General features: G+C 36.6%; 1 protein-coding gene across 1 annotated transcript; it reads right to left on the reverse strand.

Annotated features, from left to right (window-relative positions):
* Positions 1-249: 249 nt before the first annotated feature.
* LOC128105910 (chitinase-like protein 3) lies at positions 250-15044 on the reverse strand. Its single transcript, XM_052731218.1, is given in 12 exon segments — positions 250-344; positions 1368-1509; positions 1596-1702; positions 1705-1714; positions 2498-2683; positions 2949-3072; positions 3240-3364; positions 7488-7653; positions 8768-8824; positions 11686-11887; positions 12415-12444; positions 14969-15044. Coding segments are annotated over 12 exon segments (1320 nt in total).
* Positions 15045-19083: the final 4039 nt, after the last annotated feature.

Consider the following 19083-nt stretch of genomic DNA (forward strand, 5'->3'; position numbering starts at 1 on the left):
AAATATGAGCTTGTGTTGAATTATCAAATAACCAAAGGTACTCGTGTTATGACTGCTGATTTTATTTTAGTACACTGTGTAGAATTAAGATGGTCCTAGAAAAGGGCAAAAAAGACTGTTCACAGCTCTGGGAAAAGGTAGCAGATAGTGTTTAAGTCTAGCTCAGCACTGTTGAATGGTCTTGAAGACAGATTCTTCCTGGCAGTTCTGGACAAGGATTTCACTCAGGAAGCTCCAAATGGTATTCTGTTATTTGCTACTGAGTAGCAACAAAGGCTCCAAGACCCGAGAGCTGCTGTTCCGTCTCCCAACCCTACTGGCTGGAATATCAGTAACTTCGCAACCTAAAACATATAGCATAATAACAAATAAAAAACACATAGATCCATGAGTTCCTGTGAGGAGGCTGGCTGCTCTTAGACAAGAGAAGAACTGGGCATAGGGGTACTGGAGTGTGGATACAATTAATTCAAGAATCCCTCATATAAGATCAGAAATTTCAAGCAGTTATATCAAGCCTCCTCACCTCACAATTTAAAAAGTCAACTCCCTTTACTAGATAGTTTTATGCCAACTTGACTTAAGCTAAAGTCATCTGAGAGGAGGGAATCTCAATTAAGAAAATGCTTCCACAAGATGGGGCTGTGGGCAAGCCTATAGGGTATATTCTTAATTAGTGATTTATGGGGAATGGCCCAGCTCATTGTGGGTGGTGTCATCCCTGGGTCTGTGCTCCTGCATTCTATAAGAAAGCATGCAGAGCAAGACATGGGGAGCAAGTCAATAAGACACATTTCTCCATAGTCTCTGCATCAGCTCCTGCCTCCAGATTCCTGTCCATCATGAGTTCCTGCCCTAGATTCCGTGACCAACAGTGATGTGGAAGTCTAAATCAAATAAAAACTTTCCTCCCCAAGTTGCTTTTAGTCATGGTGTTTCATCACAGCAATAGTAACTCTAACTAAGACATTTCCCATATAAGACATCCAAGAAATACCCACTGACCACCTAGTGTATACAAAACCTTTCTGGAGGATGTGGATATAAGTAATAAACAAATGCACTTTAAGAAAAAAAATATAATTAATATAGGCATTGGTAATTCCCATGAATGATAGATTAGTTTATGAGATTACTCACTAGTACTTCCTGTTAAATCTTCCCAAGGTGCTTAGCTGATCTAGAAACTAATAAGCAAACAAAAAAACTAAGTAGTCCTGATTTCTTGTAGAGTATAAAATTTGTGGCATGGTGATGAGCAGTTGGAGAAAATAGAGTATCACTGGGAAAGAGTATGGGAATGTCAAGGCTTCCTCTGAGTTGATGAAGGAATACTTAGACACCCTCATGCTATTACTGTCACTTACTTGCACTGTGTACTTTGAGTACTTTCTTCAAGGTGGAGGTCAGGGGGAATCTACCCTGATCACAGAAAGAGCCATTGAAGTCATCCATATCAATAGCCCAGATCATGGCACCTCCAAAACTGTTCTTCTTAAGCCACTGAGCCTGGTTAAGGAAAAAGAACAGCAGGAGTCACTTGGTTTCCTGGGACTCAGAGTCAAGGCCCAGAGCATCCAAGGGACTGACTTTACCTTGATATGAAAGCTCTTGATATTGTCATAGCCAACCCATTCATTACCATGGTAGGCATAGGGAACTTGTTGAGCAGCATTCCAGACCTGAGTGGCTCCATTTTTCAGAATGTGCAAATCTTAAAAAGTAAGAATTTCAGATCCTTTAAATATTGATTCCATGTAAGAAAAAATGTGTATACATAGTTGATTTCCTTCCTTTTATTATCTCCACAAAGTTTTCCCCAATTTTCTAATTGATTACATTTGTAGTTAAGAAGATTCAGATGTGTTTTATTTTGTGTACTGGATATCACACCCAAGGCCTTGCCAATGGTGAGTGCTTTACCATTGATCAACGTCTCCAGTTCTTTTTTGGTTTGAAAGGGGATCATATAGCTTAGACTCACTTCAAAATGCTGACACTCCCACCTCTGTCTATTAAATAATGGATGTGAGGCCCCATGCCTGCCAAATATATTAGTAATATATCACTGTACAGCATGAGCCCATTTTTATTTATGTGATACTAGAATCTGTAGCTAGGGCTATATATGTCCTAGGCAAAAGATGAACAACTGAGATATATCTCCATCTTAAGCTATTTTTTAAATGTTCACAGATGGTCCATATTTTCAGCCTTTGGTTCTGTAATCCATGGAAATCTGAGACTTTTGGTTGTTTGTGTATTTATTTATGGAAATATACAAATGTACTTAAGAATATGGTGTGCAAATTGAAAAGACAGTGTGTTACTAACTGCTTATTTTTTCTGGTTACTTAGAAATAATGGTATAAAAAGTTAAGTCCTTGAAATAATAGTCTGCTTAGAGTAAGTAGGAGAAAAAATGAAAATTCAGAGTCAGCATTTTTTCAGCCTAGGTGCCTGAAATCCAGAGAGCACTGTATAGCCACCTGCTGACCTCATGGTAGGCCCAGAGTCCAGTTTTCCTTGTGTAGGGTCCTGGATGGCCACCACGATTGCTAGGGGCACCAATTCCAGTTTTAGAGGAGTCACTCAGGATAAAGGTGTGTCCGTATGCTGGGAATCCAACAATGAGCTTCTCAGGTGCTGCCCCCTTTTTCTTCCAATTGTCCATGATGTATTTCTGCAGGGACAAAAGTTAGCTACAGGGCCCAAGCCACTGACAACCTATGATTAGTTATTCTGGCTCTTCACTCTTATCAGTTCAAATGTCTCTGTGTTAACTTAAAGGGGATGAGGTCATTTCTTCTAAAACATTTTGATGAATATGAATATCTGGTGCATTAGACATGATTGGTGACTTAAGATGACGTTTGCATTGACTGTGTTGATTTTGTACCTAAATCTCCACATGATTTGTCTCTTCACTTGTGTGTGCAGTTTCTTACTATGTTGTAGAAGGCCTTGATACCAGCTTCAGTTGGAGATTTGTAAAGGGGACTGTTTTCTCCAGTGTAGCCTTCCCAAGATCCATGGAGGTCATAGGTCATGAGTTGAATATAGTCCAAGGACCTGGGTAAGGGGAAAAAGTTCTTATCATCATTTCTTATGGCTATTCCCCATACTTATGGCACAAAAACACCCTTTAAAAGCCTCCGAACAAAGTCTTTGGGCAGTAAGACATCCCAAAGATGAGAAAACTCTACTCACACTCTAGTAGTACAATGTACATCACTCACTGTGACAGCTGGGGGATCTCATAGCCGGATTTGATTGTGGAGACGACACCAGCAACTGAAGCAGTGACCAACAGCCTAGGCTTTTTATTCTTACTCACCTCCTTCTCAAATGCTTTCCGTATTTCCTACAGAGTAACAAGGTATAAGATGATATTACTGGAATTAGTTTAGCTCCTTAAATACATGTTGAAGTGCTTTTTACATATTTTACCTTATTTTAGTATGTGAACATCTCACTAAAGTCATTGGGGTAGATGATGTTAATAAACTTTACAAATGTCTAATATTCACAGATAATAGAGATTTCACATAAAGTCACACAGAAAGTTAGTCGTCATTCAAAATCAAGATAAAGGTCTTAAATATCAATCAATGCATTCCCTGCACCATCATGCTCTGGAACTACACTTGCTTTTATACCCTAGATCCAGCTTTCAGTTGTGAAGACAACTGGTTCAAATTATTCAACAGGAGACCTATTTCATGAGACTGATAGCCCTTCCAAAGTAATGGAGAAGGGAAAACAGCTGGAAGACAGATCACTTTCACTACCTGATGGTAATTCCTTGGCATGTTCTGTGATTCAAATACTATTTAGACTATTAGGTTTTACACTTATTACAACATTATTTCAGAGTATCAGAAGGTATTTTAATAGAAGGGCTAAGAATATTGTCATGGAGATAGTAGTTAAAGTGACTAGGACATTTAACTGGGAGAAGCATTATAAGCATGGTGCTTTAGTATCTTCAAATATTGAACATGTACATTTCAGAATGCATTGTTTTATTCTCCATTGTGTCAATGGGGGAAAAATAGAACCAATGTCTGGAAATTATAAATATGACTGGAGTCCTCTTTTAGCTAAGAGTCCAGATATTGTTTTTGATAATTAAAACTGTTCCATAAAATTTAAATTGCTACTTTAGAACCTTCTTAAAATATACACATGCACACATATAAAAATAGTTAAAATGGACTCACCCTGTAGGGAGCAATAATCCCCCTACTAGATACCACAAGATAACAAATTAAAAGCAAAATGTCAGGAATAAGTTATCACTGTTGTTGGCTAATGAGTTCCAACAGATTGGCTGCCCTCCCAACATTTTTGGTAATACCTCATTCCAGAACACACTACATAATTATGTCATGTGGAGAAATCAAGAACATGGAGAAATCAAGCTAGTAAGCTTCATCCCTGCTAGATAGTTTTGTGACACTAGAAGGTGTTATCAATATACTAAAGTGAAAAAATAATTACCACTCTTACACAGCTGTGAACTCTGAGTCTTACAGTAATGACAAAATGGATAAGACATGCCTGACATGCCCACTGGTACACTTTCTAATTGGATTTAGGACCCGTTCCATAAGAAAAAAAAACCCTCACACTCACCATCATTATTAAGACAAAAATAAAACAACAACAAAAAAAACCCTTGTAGCTAGACAAGTCATAGATCCTTGGGAAGAATCTACTATTATTCTGCTAAATGGACATAGTATTAAACCAACTCTAAATAACCTATTGTTAGACCCATAGTTAATACATCTCCCAGCCCTCATCAGAGAAGCTACTATATACAGTAGATGGTTTAACACAGAGAACCACCCTAGACCAAAGTGCAAAGAAGACACTGTGGAATGCTTAACCTTAAGTGGGTCATCACAGCCCCTCCCCAACAGTTCAGAGACCTTTCCAGAAGTAGAGTCAGAAAGAGTCTGTGAACTTGAGATGGTGGATGACCACAAGGAAACACTGTTTTCTGCACAAGGGCAAATACACATATTATTTCACAGAGATTGTGACAACATGCATAGGACCTATATAAGCACAAGCTAGACAGAATTCCAGCATAGAGAGGAGCTAGACACAAAGTCAAAACCTTAGCTAAGGTTCTATTGGCAGACGATAGCCACCGGGGTGAGGATAGTCAGTTTCCTTTAAGAGTGTAGATCCTAGTAGATTGATCATGCTCCAACGAAAGGCCACACATCCAAGAATACGTAGGCAGAACCAATTGGACTGAGTGGATTTTTTAAAATTAGGACGTAAAGTTAGTTGGGTAGGAATGGAAGGTGGATCTTAGAGGAGTTATAAGATAGTCAAATATGATTAAAACACACTATATGAAATTCTCAGGGAACTAATAAAAACAAGAAGAGCCAATGGGGAAAGAAAGAGTAAGCTGACTTTTCCCATGGTGCCTGACTACCAAGTAACATATTCAGAACCTGGCTGATGATCTTATGTTTGGACTAATATAAAAATGTGAATGTGTCTTCAAAGAGTAACCATAAATTCTATATGGCTACCTTGACTTTTATCATCCCATTTATTTTTTCCCCTTGGTGATAACCTACCTTAGCTGATGACTTCAGTACAGTGTGTCTAGTCAAATACTTTGTCATGAACTCCAGGTGGGTATTCATCCTATGCCTTTAGACTATTCCAGATACATCATACTCATGTTCAGAGATGGTTCTTATTTACAATCCACTTCTCTTTCTCCATTTGTCATGTTACTTAGCAACATCCAATTTATTCCTCAATGCTAGAAACTTGAGACTCCTCCATAGTTTAGATTTCAAAATAATTGATCATTCTTGATTATTTTTATTCTGTTTATATTTCTGTTCATATTCTGCCTTCAGTGTTAAGAGCCATTGTTGGGGCCCTGATCACCTCTTGTTTGATTTCATCCAAAACCCCCCTATAATTTATTTACCTCTTCAGCTTTAATTTTCTTAGCTGCTTGAATGTCAGACCATTCTTGCAAAAAGAAATTTTCATCATATTTATATACTGTGCCAAGTCCTAAAATTCCTCCATTGTCTTGAGGATAAATTTCAAATTTCTTGGCCTAGTATCCAAGTTTCCACATGATTTTATTATTTTCACCTCTTCAGTCTCACATGCTTGAGTCTCACATGTTCTCACAGATTCATCCATACGTGTACATGCAATCCCCACATATTATTAATTTAATAACATCAGGCTATTTTCATCACTGAGATAAACTATTATATGTAGTATAGTGGCATAGTCTTAGTGCACGTAGTATAGTATATGTAGTATAGTAGCATAGTTTTAGGCATTTGAACAGGTCCCTAGTCAGTGATCTGTTTGGAGATGTTAAGATGGTACAGCCTTGATAGAAGAAAGTCATTGGGCTGGACTTTCAGATTAAAAGTCATGTCTACTTCAAATTTTCACCCCCTGCTCCATGCTATGGTTCAAGATATGAGCTCTCATAACACTCTTCTTGCCACCATACCTGCTGCCTACTGCCATGCTATCCACATTTTATGGACTCTAACTCTCTGGATCTGTAAGGAATAAAAAACCTTTGTCATGGTATTTTACCATTTTATCACAGCAACAGAAAATAAATAATACCTAGGAAAGCCCTTTTTAATCTTTCCATGAACATTTAGGTAACTGTAGTATGTTATTTATTGTACCTTATATTTCTTTACCATGTCATTTATCAAAATATTATGCAATTATTATGTTTTAATAATTTTTATTGATTCCTTGAGAATTTTATGCAATATCTTTTAAACATATTCATTCAACTCTCTCCACTTCTCCCAGATCCTCCTACACCTTCCTGTTTATCCATATTCATGTTTTCTTTCACTCTAAACAAAACAAACCATAGAGTCCAGTTTGTATGGGCTAACTACTCTTGAACACAGAGCCTGCTCTAGAATGTGGTTGATATACCCAATGTCACATTAAAGAAAATTGATTTTCTCTCTTCTAGTACCTGTGAATTGTATATGGCTCCTTAGCAAGGAATGTGATTTTATGCCCATTTCATGTCTTCTCTGCTAGAATTTTGTCTGGCTTGAGCTTTTGCTGTCACAGTCTCTGAAAGTTCATATGTATATCAGCCTTGTGTCCATAAAACTGTTTCCTCAAAATCATCCACCACCTATGACTTTTAGAATAAATATGCCTCCTTCAGTTTTGGGTTTCTATGTTAATTACCATTTACTCCAAATAGAAGCTTCCCTTATGAGGGTTAAGTGATGCACACTCTATGGATATAGCAAAGTGTTGTTAGGAGTCACTTCCTTACTATGTTTAGTAAAATGATTGTAGTCAGCTGTCCCTTAAGGGCCATGACCTATTTACTCAGGTTCTTAGCCTCATTGACATAGGCAGGTGCGAGTTCTTTGGAAAGAGATAGCTTTGAATTTTCTAGAAGTGAAAAAAGTTATTCCTGCTTTACTTACCTGTATAAGGACAGTAAAGAGATGCTTGTTCCTAGGAGGGCTTCCATGACAGCCAGGGTACTGCCAAGATAAGTTCAGTCCATCAAATCCATACTTCCTCAGGAATTTGATAACTGAAGTAATGAAAGACTGGCGGCTCTCAGGAGTAGAGACCATGGTGATAAAACTAAGGAAGACCCAGAGTAATCATAATAAGGCATCAGGAATCTGAACACACTAGAATACAAATGCTTGATTGATTAATATCTGCCTCTGAGACCTTCACCATGACCTTCCTGCAGATTAAATCAATTCTCTGGGTTTCTCTTGGCATCCTGGTATAATCCCTGCTTTTGGAAGACTTTCAATTTATTTTATTATTACTGATTTTAAATTTCTTTGGAATTTGGAGCTGAAGTTTTCCTGGTCCTGCCTGGCCCACAGTCAGGTCAAATCTCTCCCACTCGTGTCCCCCAAGTAAACACACAGAGATGCTTATATTGTTTGTAAACTGTATGGTTGTGGCAGGCTGCTTACTATCTGTTCTTATGTCTTAAATTAACCCATTTCTATAAATCTATACTTGCCACATGGCTTGTGGCTTACTGGTATCTTACATCATGCTTCTCCTTGTAGTGGCTAGTGCGTCTCCCTGCCTCAGCCTTCTACCTCCCAGGTTTCTCCGCCCTCTTTGTCTTGCCTATACTTCCTGCCTGGCTACTGGACAATCACCATTTTATTTATCAATCAATCATCCACAGCACTTCCCCTTTTCTTTTTTTCAAAAGGGAAGGTTTTAACTTTAACATAGTAAAATTACATGTAACAAAACAATTATCAATGATCTTATTGTCTTGAAAGCAGCTAACAAAGTTCAGCGTGTTTGGCCTTTAAATAGTTCCCAATTTCATGTGCTCTCAAAAAAGTCTTATTATTTATGCATCCTCATTTCTTTTTCCTTCTTTTGGAAATAAAGAGCAAAAGTATGCCAGTTGTTCCTCTGTCTCTGTATTCTAAGATACTTTAAGAAGGAGGTTTGTGAGCACACAGGTGATTAAAGCTTAGGGGATGGAGTACCAGAATATTCATTCAAATTTAAACGTGAAATACACACTACTCTTTCCAACGTCTTTTAGTTAGTAGTGAGGTTCCAGTATAAAAATTTATCTAGTTAACATATTCATTTAGTAGATATCCTTAGTACTCTATGTAATATTGGAAAGTGTAAGGAGACAGAGAGCATGCAGTACTAGCTTGTCTTCAATAGTAAATGAATGAGAATCTCTCTGCAGAGGACTTACGGGGCAGCTCCAAAGTTCCAGCATCCAATGGACAGAAGTGTTTTCAGCTGGTTGTTCCTTTAAGACAACAGAAAAGAGAAAATTCAAATTCCATGGGTCCTTCAATTTAAAACGGCACGGTTTGTAATATTGGACCTGTTCATCTTACTCATTCTTGTCATGGTATAATAAAATAAACTTGCAAACAATTTTTCCCACTACTGGAACTTGTGTTACAAAACTTTTTTGCATTGCCATTATCCTAAATAGCACCAATGCCACTTGCACAAATCAAACCTAAGGTATAGACTTTTGTAAGTTAATACTTTTATTTTTGAGATTATAATATAAATATGTTCCCTCCTTTTCTTTCCTCTTTCCAAATCCTCCTATATACACCTCCCTATTCTCCTTCAGATTCATGTCCTTCTTTTTCACTAATTGCTATTGTATACTCATATATGTATGTGTGTGTGTATATATATATGTATGTCTAAATAGTTTTTTTAAGAATGTCATACATGAGCACTGTGTCTACATCTCTCCCATCTGTTCCTCTCCCCACTCAAATTCCTCCCATGCTTGTCCTCCACAATTCATGCAAAGAAAGGACTGGACAATATTTCTACTGCTTACAACTTAACAGCACAATTAGCTCAAATCCTGTTCAATGAAATAAAATGGTAGATCTCATATGTTTATGAGATATATGTTTATGTTTTCAGTATCAATGACAATGCAAATTCAGTGGGTTGGAAATATACACATTCTTGGGAATAGTGGTTCTAAAACATCAATTTCCAAAGTGCAAGTTTCATAAGAAGATAACACTAAAGTTTTAGGTGCATTGCCTCTTCCTCCTCAGGATCCTGAGTCTGTTGTGCTGGAATAAGGACTCACATATTATGGGGTAATCTGTGCTGCAAGAAATCTAAAAGAGGTTATTACCATTATAAATAATAGCTTAAATTCTAGCTGTATGCATGTATGTAAAATTCTAGCTGTATGCATGGTAATGCCATTAATCATGGTAGTAGTTGCCTGTCTTCCTTGTCTTACATGTGAATATACTGAACAGATCTGTAAATCTCAAGATACCAGGAATTGTTTCATTTTTTCATGAAAGATGATTCTATTAAAATCCAGAAAACTCTTCTGATTGTTGAGTTATTTCATGTCTAATTTATAGTTTGTTCAACCTCTTCCTTTCTGATGTAATTAACTGAGATCATGGAGTTTTTGACTGATTAAAAACACAAAGACAGGAATAGAATAGCTAATTTTTAAAATACTAAGCAGAGTAGGTGATACACATTATGCACATATTTATCTGCAGGTAGAATTATGAAACTGGACTACTACCTCACATCATATGCAAATACCAAGCCAAAATAGATTAAAGACACAAACATAAGTTGTGAAACTGTCACACTACCTGGAAGGGAGTAAATCTGCCCAACTGTGGCCAAAACAGTGACTTTTTAGAAAGATCCCCAGGACACCAGCAAGAGAAGGAAAGATGTTCAGTGGGGCTACATCATACTGCATCTTCTCACAGCAAAGGAGACACAATCAACAGACTAAGGATACAGACTAGAGCACAAGAGAAAATATTTGAAAACCATTTATCTGGTAAAGGGTTAATATTCAGGAATATCAGGAAGGTATATATCAGGAATCAAAGCCTCTGAGAATAAACAACCTGAGTGAAAAATGGGTTAAAATCATGACTGGACATTTTTTAAAACAAAACACTGATAAGTGTATAGAAAAGTAGCTTAAGACCATACAAATCAGAGATAAGTCGATTAAAACCATATTGAAATATTGCCTTTGCCTGCTAGAATGACTATAATAAAAATATAAAACATAACTATATTGTCAAAGAAACCTAAAAAGAAAACACTTAGTTGCTATTGGTACAGATTTAATGTAGCCAATAGGGAAATAATATAAATAATCCTTTAAGTGTTACTAATAGAATTGTCATTAAATCCAGAAAGTTGACAAGTTGGGTTCTATCCAAAGGATATGAAATAAGTGTGTTGAAGAGATGGTGCTGATACTGTAAAATTCACAATATGTAAGATATGAAGTTGCCTAGTATGTCTTCTGGTGAATAAGCAGACAGAAAATACATGCTACATATAAGCATTGAAATTAAACCATAGAAAGAATGAAATATGTCATTTACAACAGCAAGTGTAAACACAGAGGACATGATGATGCACAAAATAGGTGACACAAAGAAAGACAATCAGTGCATGAGTGAACTCTTGAATGTTTAAACTCAAATGTAGAACAGATTGGTACTTATTAGGGCCTGGTCAGGGGAAAGAGGATTACATTAGGAATATGTGCAAGAAGTACAAAATCTCATTGATTTAGGGAATATAACTTTAATATGCCACATTTATACCACATGGTGCTTATAGTATATAATAATAAGCAGCATTTTGGAAACTTTAAACAGATTTGAATATTAAAAATAGAAGTGTTCAAGGGCCGGCAAGATGTCTCATTGGGTAAATGTGCTTGCCATCAAGCCTAATGACCTCAGTTCAATTCCCAGTGCCCACATGTGAAAGGAGAGAGCTGACTCCTGCAAGTTGTCCACTGACCTCCACATATGTGCTGTGGCATGCCTGTGAACATTCATTCATATATACAGACACAATAAATAAATGTAATAAAATTTTATACATGTGTTCAAGATAATATATACATTAATTAACTCGAGAACAATTTCATAATATATAAATGTTTCAAAATACTATGGTTTTAGTCATAATATGTGTCATTTTGTGAAAATGAAAGGCATCAACTGAGCAACTGAGTCTCTATCTCAAATTCATCAACTCTGTACTTTTAAAGAACATTGACATGTGACAACTATTGACCCCAAAGACAGCAAATTACACGCCTTCTCTTTCTCTTACCTTTTTTTCAAGTCATTAAAGTCTTTGTAGTCATCCAAGGCTTTCAATTTGGTCGTGGTGATATTGTTTTTCCACATCCCAGCAAAGGAATAGATTAGGTGAGTACATAGGCAGGGGTCAATGTCATTAGGCTTAATACCTTCCACATCTGACTGATACTGAGCCCAGGTGTTAAAGTAACACATCAGCTGGTAGGCAGAGCCTGTGAGAGGTGAGGAATAAGGATAACAGCCTTTTGTTAATGCTGATAACCTGTGTTCATAGTTTTCCCTTGCTTCCTTCCTTTCCTGTAACTCAGATGCCTGATCTCTGGGTAGAAGTGATTGTGAAAACTCTCACAGACTAACCCATAACTCCAATTTAGGAACAGTAACTGATTTAAAGTAGCTTATGTTCAATTTGGGAAATCTCACTGGGGGATTTGGTTTACTGAGACTTGTAATAACAGGGGTCCAGTTGTTATGTGGAGCTATGTGGTGACTGATTTATAGCTCTCTGGTGGCCATGCTGTACATGATAGCAGGGACAACAGAACTGAAACAGTACACTCTCTGCTAAGTAAACTCATCTCATTTCCTAGTATATGTTATTTCTTGGTAAGGTGTTTTTCAAAAATAAATATTAGAATGTAATTTAATAATCACCTATATTAAGAATAATATTGGATTATAAGTAATTTATGGAGATCTGAGGCTTTGTTAATAATAAAATATACAGTCAATGACTTACCGAGCTGGACATTCAGTAGGAGGTTGAGACCTAGAAACACAGAACACATTTACCTGCTATTCACTAGGATCTAACTCAGAAACTTGTGGGCTGTTCTGCTTATTATAGATTGTTACATCCTCAGTAATAGTTTTGAGCTGTGCCAAGTGGTGATCCTTTCAGCAAATACACCCTCCAACCTGTTCTTTCACTACTCAGAACTAGCCATAAACCTGTATTCCATCTTCCATGTAATACTTCTTGTTGAATATAGGGGTTCTAGAAGATGGATTGGCTGAAAATACAGTAAGAAATGAAGCATCAAATATATTTATATGACAATTAGTGAGTACTTAGCCAGAAAGCAAGGAGACAGTTTTAAGAAAAGAAACCATCTCAATATTTAGACAGAAGTATGTCCTTGGCCTTCAGAAAAACACCTAAAATGCATGTGACTGTTCCTCTCTTGCTCTGTTCTGTATTATTATTTGCTAAATCAGTTTTAGCTGTATACTTTACACAGTACATTTAAATTCTTCTTTGGGCCTCCTCTAGAATTCTTTTAGAATTTCACCCATGTGGTAGTTTGAATGTAATTGGTCCCCATAATCTCAGAGGGAGTGGCATTATGACTTTGTTGGAGTGGGTATGGCCTTGTTGGAGGAAGTGTGTCACTGTGCGGGTGGTCTTTCAGGTTTCCTAGGCTTAGGATACCACCCAGTGTCTCAGTTGACTTCCTGTTGCCTACAAGATGTAGCACACTCATCTCCAGCACCACATCTGCCTACATACCACCATGCTCTCCACAGATGATAATGGACTGAAACTCTGGATCTGTAAGCAAGCTACCCCAATTAAAAGTTTTACTTTATGAGAGTTGCAGTGATCATAGTGCCTTCTCACAGCAATAAAAACCCTAAATAATACAACCCATAACTCTTTAACAATTCTCTAACCTGTCTTGAGACTTCTACTAGAAAACTATTATTATGTTTATTACTTCAATCTGAGAATATTTTACTAAACTGCTTACTGAGCCTAGTGCTACATTAGCCTTCAATGTCTCCTTCTCTCTCCATGATGTTCTAGATTAATGCATTATTTAAAGTGTAAATATAACTATGTTTCTTCTCTAAAAGTCATTAAGTGGGTTTTCATAAACATTGAAATGATTTTTTAAAAGAAAAGAAAATACAAATTCACTCTACTCAGGGACCACATGTTCAAATCTGCCTCTCATTCAAAAGATTGGATGAGTTTAGCCTTCCAACATACAAAGCATCATCTAAAGCAGAGAATTAGATTTCTCCTGGAGTTTTGAGATGATTCATATGAAGGCTCTTGTAAAACCCTCTGGAATGATGATGCCAGAGTAGCAATGATGTAAGACTCAAGATGCTGCTGCTCAGCTTTAACACAATACATTTTCTTATGACAGGCTCTCACTTTAGAACTTAGGTTGGCTGTGTGCTAGAGTTTCTTCTGTCTCAGCATCTTGAGTCCTGGAATTATAGGCTTGGACCATCATCAAGCTGAGAAGACCACTATTACTCTGACTATTTTACAGACTAAGGTTGATGTTTCATTTTTTTGAAAGTTCTGAATTTCAGCAAAGTTTGGAAACTACAGATTTAGTGCAGCTAATACATTTTGGAATTACCTAAATTATCTATAAAATCATGCTGTATAAATGACTAAATTTCTAAGAGTTACACTTTATTTCATCACTGACTCAGGAAAACTATACAGGATAATTAAGGAATAATTCTGAGTAACTGCTTACACAGTTTGGCCACAGTACTTCTGATCTTCATCTTAGACAAAGCTATTTTACAGACATAATCAAGTAAATAAATATAAAACTAGAAAGAAAGAAACCTAGTTCAATCAACAGAGGGAAATCATGCCTGGAAACATAGCCAACTAATCAGGGCTAGTGAATCCTGGTCCTTGGAGGAAAACATCCAGCTCCCACTTTACTAAACCAGCATGTTTTCTAAATACATTATATTATCCTTCTACCCACAGTTAAGTGTGGCTCTTACCTCTCATTAAATAAACATTTTCTTGCAGCAGATTGAGACCATTACAGAAAACCACAACTGGTAATTGATCAAAATGCAGAGAACAATTGACCGTATAGTGCCCAGCCCTATCTGATGCATCTATAATATAACTCTTGTATCCAGGTCTCAAGGATTATAGTAGAAGATGGGGTAGAAAAATTGTAAGAGTCAGAAGAACATGAAGATTTCTGTGAGATTTCCTCTTCTAGAAATGTCAAATTAACTACATCCATGAAGTTTCATCCACATGGCTACCCAAAAAGGGGCACCAATATAAATGCTAACATAAAAGGGGATAATTTTACCTGGTCTCAACTCTACACAAAGAACTACAGCCAACTAACAAATGCTGAGAATAAGAGAAAATAGTCTTCCCAGGGTAAAGTTCTAAAATTGGTAATCCAATAACAAGCAATCAGCCCAAACATCATATGCATACCAATATCATTTAAAAATAATAATGAAGAAACCAGTTAAGAAGAAGTCTCTATATCTGATTATATACTCACCAATGATGAGAATGAGTTTGGACATGGTTGCCTTCAGTACTGATCCAGCACAGTCTTGATTAGTTTTATGTAGCATTTTTGTCCCTAGTAATCACAAAATTTTTCAAATAGCAAATGTTTACTAGACTACATATGTGGTTAATTGGTAAATCAACAGCTCTCTACTACCGATTCTGCTTTTAATACCATGCCTCTTAGCAGGAGGTAGAGTCCACATTTACACAAAGTACTCCCATGCTTAATAACCTTTTCTCCACATCCTAAGGCTGGTAAACATCTGTTAAGATATAGCAATCAGGTTTTATTTCACAGAATTTTCATACCTGGCATCAAAGCATGTTTCTATTGGCAGATAAACAACAAAAACCTTTGGAAGTTATTAGCTCTGATTAAATTGTGTTTGTCCCTGGAATTATTCACATGTAATTTATATGGTCATACCTAAAAACCTTCCCTTTTCCTATTGAGGTGTCACTTTCTCAACATTCTATCCACAATTATTCTTTGGAATGGGCAAGATTTGGAGGATTTAAGATTTCAAAGAATAATAGCCACAGTTACTGGGAAAGTAGATATGGAGGGCCAAGGGGCAAAGGGAAGACCTCAGACTGTGGCTTGAGATGTCAAATTTCAGATACTTACCTGGCACTTAGACATACAAATTTAAAGTAGAGAGGAGAAGTATGAGTTAGAAATAGAAACTTAGAAGTCATAAAAATAAAAATTATGTTTAAAAACATTTAAGGATGTCTTTGTAAATAAGCTAAGCCAGGATGAAAACAAAATAATTAGCTAGACTAAGCCCAGGAGCCATGCCATGTTTAAATATCAGAAAGATGAGAAATAAGACTAAAGAACTGATGAACACTCAAGAAATAGAAAAGGACAAACAAAGTGATGGCCTTAATCTGTGAAAGAAGTTTTCCAAAGAATGAAGTAATCACACCTATAACCCCAGCAATGGGAGACTTGGGCAGGAGGATTTCTAAGAGTTTGAGTCAAACATGGACTACATAGTGAGTTCCAGGGTAACTTGGACTACAGTTACAGTAATATCTTGTCTCCAAAATGAAAAAGGATGAAAGTAATGAAGAATAGAAGGAAGGGAGGAAGGAAGGGTGGGGAAGTAGAAAGAGAGAGAGAGAGAGAGAGAGAGAGAGAGAGAGAGAGAGAGAGAGAGAGAGAGAGAAGCTGGTGTGCCCACAATGTCAAATGTTGCCGGTTGTATACTATTTCTATGTCAGTACAAGATCCTTGAGGCTAGAATCATTATTTGACTCATATAATTTCTAAATACTTCACATGAAGAAGACAACTTTTGAATGTTGAATGAACAACTGAGAAAGAACAGTTGTGGTCACTCACAGAACATCATCATACTCTCTGTTGCTTCTTTGCCCACAAACAAGTTGGCTGTCCCAGGAAAAACTGAAGGAACAATAAGAACTTCTATAGTTCTCATATTGGCAGAATAGTCATGTTAAGGAGTATGGCTTCATCTATCTAATGCTACCCTGGTATACTCCCAGGAAGACGAATTTCAAAGGTTAGGAAGTTGAGGCAAAAATTTAGGGAAGCAAAGACAGTTAAGAAGAAAAAATGAGATCAGAAATTGTTTCTTTGAAAAGACTGAAAACACATATGAACCCAGAGGCAGATATACAAAGAAAGAGAGAGTGGTGAATTACTTGAATAAAAATAAAATATATTTATTACAACCCATTCTATAGAAATAAAATTACTATAAGAATATACTGTAACAATTGCACAAAAAGATACTTATAGTCTAAATATAATAAACAGATTCCACAAGAAAGTGGCATGTGTACCTAGCACCAGTCAGTCTTCAAATGGTCTCCCTTTGATGCATAAACACTATAAGTAATTACACAAGACCATCACTGGGAGCTGTTGTACAAAGGCCAAAACCAAGTTCAACATTTGTCCAATGTCCGCTTCAACATAGAGCCTGTGCGACCAGGAAGCAAGAAAATTGCTCCTTCATTCCTTAATCCTCTTTAGAACCTAAGATTCTTCACTGATAGATAATATTGACAGACACTTAGTCATATAATTCATTATAATATGCTAGAAGTATAGAAACATAAGGCAGCAGAGAAGTCACTTGGAATTCTTGAATTACATCCAATATTGAATTATTTTCAATTCTCAATAATGTTTCATAATCCCAAGAAGATTAATTTAAGGACATGTATTGTCTGAGTTGTTGAGTTAAGAAACTGGGATAATCTGAGTAATAATTTTCCTGTGTAGGTGGTGCAAATATAAGATAGTGAGAATTTTCTTTCCTTGGTTTCTGACAGTACCTTCTGCCTAGCAAGGAATTTTTGATTCTTCCACAAGTGTCCATGGCATTTTTTCTCATATATGAGTCAATCCCTTAGGTAAGACATCTCACAAACAACTTTCTATTTACAAGATCATGGAATAGTTGGAGAATTTAATTTGTCCTACCCAGGATGCACAATGATATTCAGAACATGATAGAACCTTGATTCCACACAAGAGAAAATCCAATAGGCACAGTGACAGTACTGGGTCCCTGAATTACTGTGTACAACTAGCTGCCATATATGTTCAATCTTGGTTTCTAACAGACTGGCTGTTCCTTGGAATGACTTTATTCATGGCATTAATAATGTTGGGCAAGCAATCTAGTTATATTGCCAGTTGGAAGTAAATATCAGACTTAAGCAACTTGTATTTAAGGCAATTGCACCAGCATTCTCTTGCTCCTCCATGTGTAATATAATATATAATATGGTCATGGCATTACATTGGATATATAAATAATATAAATATGTAAGTAATATATGATTTATAAATAATGATAGAATTAGCAACTTAAATGCTTTACAAATGTGAAGGTTATATCCAAATAGAAAGCAAATTTACCTAATTTATCAAGTCAAGAGATTCTAATATTGGATGATAGCAGACACTCATTTCTACCCCACTAGCTTACCTACTATCTCAAAGAAATACGATAAAATGTTGAGAACATCATCATCTTGAGACTTGAAATCCCCTAATATTCTGTGGTCAGCTCCATTATCTGCCTTCCTTTGTCATTTATTGGGTGATTCCTCACTAACTGTTACTTGTTTTCTAAACCAAAGATGAAAGTCGTCATTAACTTTATCATTTTAGAGCCAATGACTAACATCATTAGAACAAAGTTTCAAACATTACAGGCAAGCTCCTGGGCTACTGTATATATCAGCTTTTTATACACTACTCATTATCCTACCAAAACCTGCCCCCAATTCACCATCTCTCCTGATCCACCTCAGAGACTAGTCTACTTACAAAAATAACCCCAAAACATCCAGCTTCTTTGTTAGGACCCCATCTAGTCTTCTCCATCACCATTCTTAATGCTAAACTCTTGGTTGTCAGTTTTTAGATTCATTTGTCCGGAATAAAACCAGTTCATGGACCTCAAGGACAGCACTCTTCACACTTAAAACAGACAGAGACTGATCCCTTGATCTAACCCTCATGGGGCAACATTCTGAGTCACCTGTCACCTGTCTCTGCCTACACCTGTGACCTCATATGGACTTCAAACGTATAGTTCAGAAATAATTGGATGTGAGCTTTCCCTTTCTTCTTCCCAACTTTCTGGCTGTCTGTGGAGGAAGTTTTTCAGATAAAACTCTCAGAATACACTCCAGTGACCAACCCCAGAAAGATGAAATTGATGCAGCATTTGAATTTATCAGTGTCTAATGGTGACAAGAGGATCTCATGAACTCTACCCAATATGAAATTAAAATTTTCATATTGATTCTGAGTCTAGCCATCTCTGATTATTAGATCCATCTACTGTTCTATTTTTTCTTACCTTACTTTACCTATTCAGTTCCAATCAAAAAGGTTTTTAATCTCTAATCACTTACAGCACACTCTTAATCTTGTCCACCACATACTAAGTAACTTCACCATCATTCTGGTGATTGATAGCTTGCTATGTGTCTCTTTCTGCATCAGCACACATGCTATCCTAGCTACTTTGATGATTTAGTCATGCCCAAAGATTTTACTCTGTTCCAAAATAAAAAAGAGACACAATTTTTAATTATTTGGCAATC

The sequence above is a fragment of the Peromyscus californicus genome, unplaced genomic scaffold (genome assembly GCF_007827085.1).
Source record: "Peromyscus californicus insignis strain IS unplaced genomic scaffold, ASM782708v3 Scaffold_9__1_contigs__length_137607984, whole genome shotgun sequence".
Taxonomy (NCBI): Eukaryota; Metazoa; Chordata; class Mammalia; order Rodentia; family Cricetidae; genus Peromyscus; species Peromyscus californicus.